This window comes from Corvus kubaryi, unplaced genomic scaffold (assembly GCF_017639235.1).
Source record: "Corvus kubaryi isolate FWS band 111438036 unplaced genomic scaffold, C.kubaryi_AGA036_p1.0 36572, whole genome shotgun sequence".
Taxonomy (NCBI): Eukaryota; Metazoa; Chordata; class Aves; order Passeriformes; family Corvidae; genus Corvus; species Corvus kubaryi.
The window spans coordinates 3,570-5,695 of NW_024580894.1; the positions used below are offsets into that span (position 1 = coordinate 3,570).

At 63.9% G+C, this 2,126-nt stretch overlaps 1 protein-coding gene across 1 annotated transcript in view; it reads left to right on the forward strand.

The window, feature by feature from the left end:
* The first annotated feature begins 338 nt into the window (after positions 1-338).
* LOC121660572 (structural maintenance of chromosomes protein 1A) overlaps positions 339-2,126 on the forward strand; it is a 10,631-nt gene continuing 8,843 nt past the window's right edge. Inside the window, exons 1-2 of the mRNA XM_042019965.1 lie at positions 339-547; positions 1,020-1,208. Coding sequence (XP_041875899.1) covers positions 439-547; positions 1,020-1,208 — 298 coding nt within the window. The 5' untranslated portion in view covers positions 339-438. The remainder of the gene's footprint in view (positions 548-1,019; positions 1,209-2,126) is intronic.

Genomic DNA, 2,126 nt, shown 5'->3' on the forward strand with positions numbered 1-2,126 from the left:
GCGGCCCCCTTTGCCCCCATTGCCTCCCCCCGTTCCCACGGCGACGGGGCGGCCCATTCCACTCCCCCTCCTCCCCCCCTCCCTCCCTCCAGACTTGGTACGTTCCATGCAAATGAGCCCGCTCGCGCCACCAATCCCGCGTTCAAATTGGCGACCAATGGAAAGTTGGAGGGCGGGGTTTAGGCGAAGATTGACAGCAGCGTCAGCCTATCGCGAGGCGTGGCACCACAAAGCCGCCACAGCAAACTGCCGGCCAATGAGTGGCGAGGAGGCGGGGTTAAGGGGAAGATTGACAGCGATGGGAGCCAATCGCGAGGCGCAGCGCCCCGTCCCTCAGCGGCCGCCCCAGCCGCCGCTTTCCCGCCCTCCGGCCGCGGCCCCGGCCCGAGACCCCCGAGACCCCTTCAGACCCCGGGGACCCTCCCGGGATCCCCCAACATGGGCTTCCTGAAGCTCATCGAGATCGAGAACTTCAAGTCGTACAAGGGCCGGCAGATCATCGGGCCCTTCCGCCGCTTCACCGCCATCATCGGCCCCAATGGCTCCGGTGGGTCCCGGGGGGTCTGTGGGGGGGTCCAGGCCGCTCCCGTGATGGTCTGAGGGGAATTCTTCACACCGCCCCGCTCCCTTCTCCCACCCTGTCCGGAGGGATTCCCTGTTCCCTTCCCCCCCCATTCCCTGGGGTCCCTCCTGAGCTTTGGGGTCCCCCCCCCATTCCCTACAGCCCTCCCTCACCCCCTCCTCACTCCCTGGATCCCCCCTCACCCTCCCCTCAATCTCTTGAGCCCCCCCTCAGCTCCTCCCCCCCCATTCCCTGGACTCCCCCCTCGCCTCTCTCCTCTTTCCCTGGGGTCCCCCCTCAATTCCCTGGGGTCCCCACATTCCATGGGGTCCCCCCTCACCAATTCCCGGGGCTCCCCCCCCCCATTCCCTGGCTTCCCCCTAAACCCTCCGTTCCCTGGGCTCCCCCATCCCCCTGCAGACCCCCACATCCCCTGAGCCCCGTGTCCCCCCCACAGGCAAGTCCAACCTGATGGACGCCATCAGCTTCGTGCTGGGCGAGAAGACGAGCAACCTGCGGGTGAAAACGCTGCGGGATCTGATCCACGGCGCTCCCGTGGGGAAACCCGCGGCCAGCCGGGCCTTCGTCAGCATGGTGTACTCGGAGGAGGGCGCCGAGGACCGGACCTTCGCCCGCGTCATCGTCGGTGCGCGGGAGACACGGATTTGGGGACACTTCTGGGGTTTTTGGGGCTGCTATGGGCGGGTTTGGGGATGGAGCTGTGGGTAAAGGGGGATTTATGGGGTGTCTTGGATGAGATTTGTGGGTTTGGAGGGGCACAGGGGCTAGGGGGGGGCACATTTGGGAGGGTTTAGGGGTTGGGGGCATCCTTCTGACCCCCCAAAATCACCCCCAAGCCCCCAGCACAGGCAGCTCCAAGGAGGGGGCCAAGGAGCACACCTTCACCTGCATCAGGGTGGGTGCAAAGGGGGCACATTTGGGGGGTCACAGAGTTGGGGAGGGCACAGTTTAGGGGATTTAGGGTTTGGGGGACACAGTTTACGGTTTGGGGGAGCTGCCGTGGTCCCCTGAAATCCCCAGCAGAGGCAGCACCATGGAGGGGGCTGAGTGCTGCACCTTCACCCACATCAGTGTGGGTGTAAGGAGGGCACTTTTTGGGTGTCTCAGAGTTTGTGGGACACATTTTGGGGTGTTTAGGGTTTGGGGGAGCCCCTGTGGTCCCCCCAAATTGCCAGCACAGGCAGCTTCGAGGAGGGGCCTGAGGGCTGCGCCTCCACCTGCATCAGTGTGGGTATAAGGAGGGCACAGTTTAGGGGGTTTAGGGTTTGGTGGGCACATTTTGGGGGGTTTAGAGGTTAGTGGGGCCCCTCTGACCCCCCAAAATCCCTTTCAAACTCCCCAGCACAGGCAGCTCTGAGGAGGGACCTGAGGGCCACACCTTTGTTTCCTTCAGTGTGAGGACAAGGGGCACATTTTGGGGGGCACAGGGTTGGGGGCCACAGTTTAGAGGGCACATTTTGGGGGTGTTTAGGGTTTGTGGGGCACATTTTGGGTGTGTTTAGGGTTTGGGGGAGCCCCTGTGATCCCCAAAATCCCCCCAGAA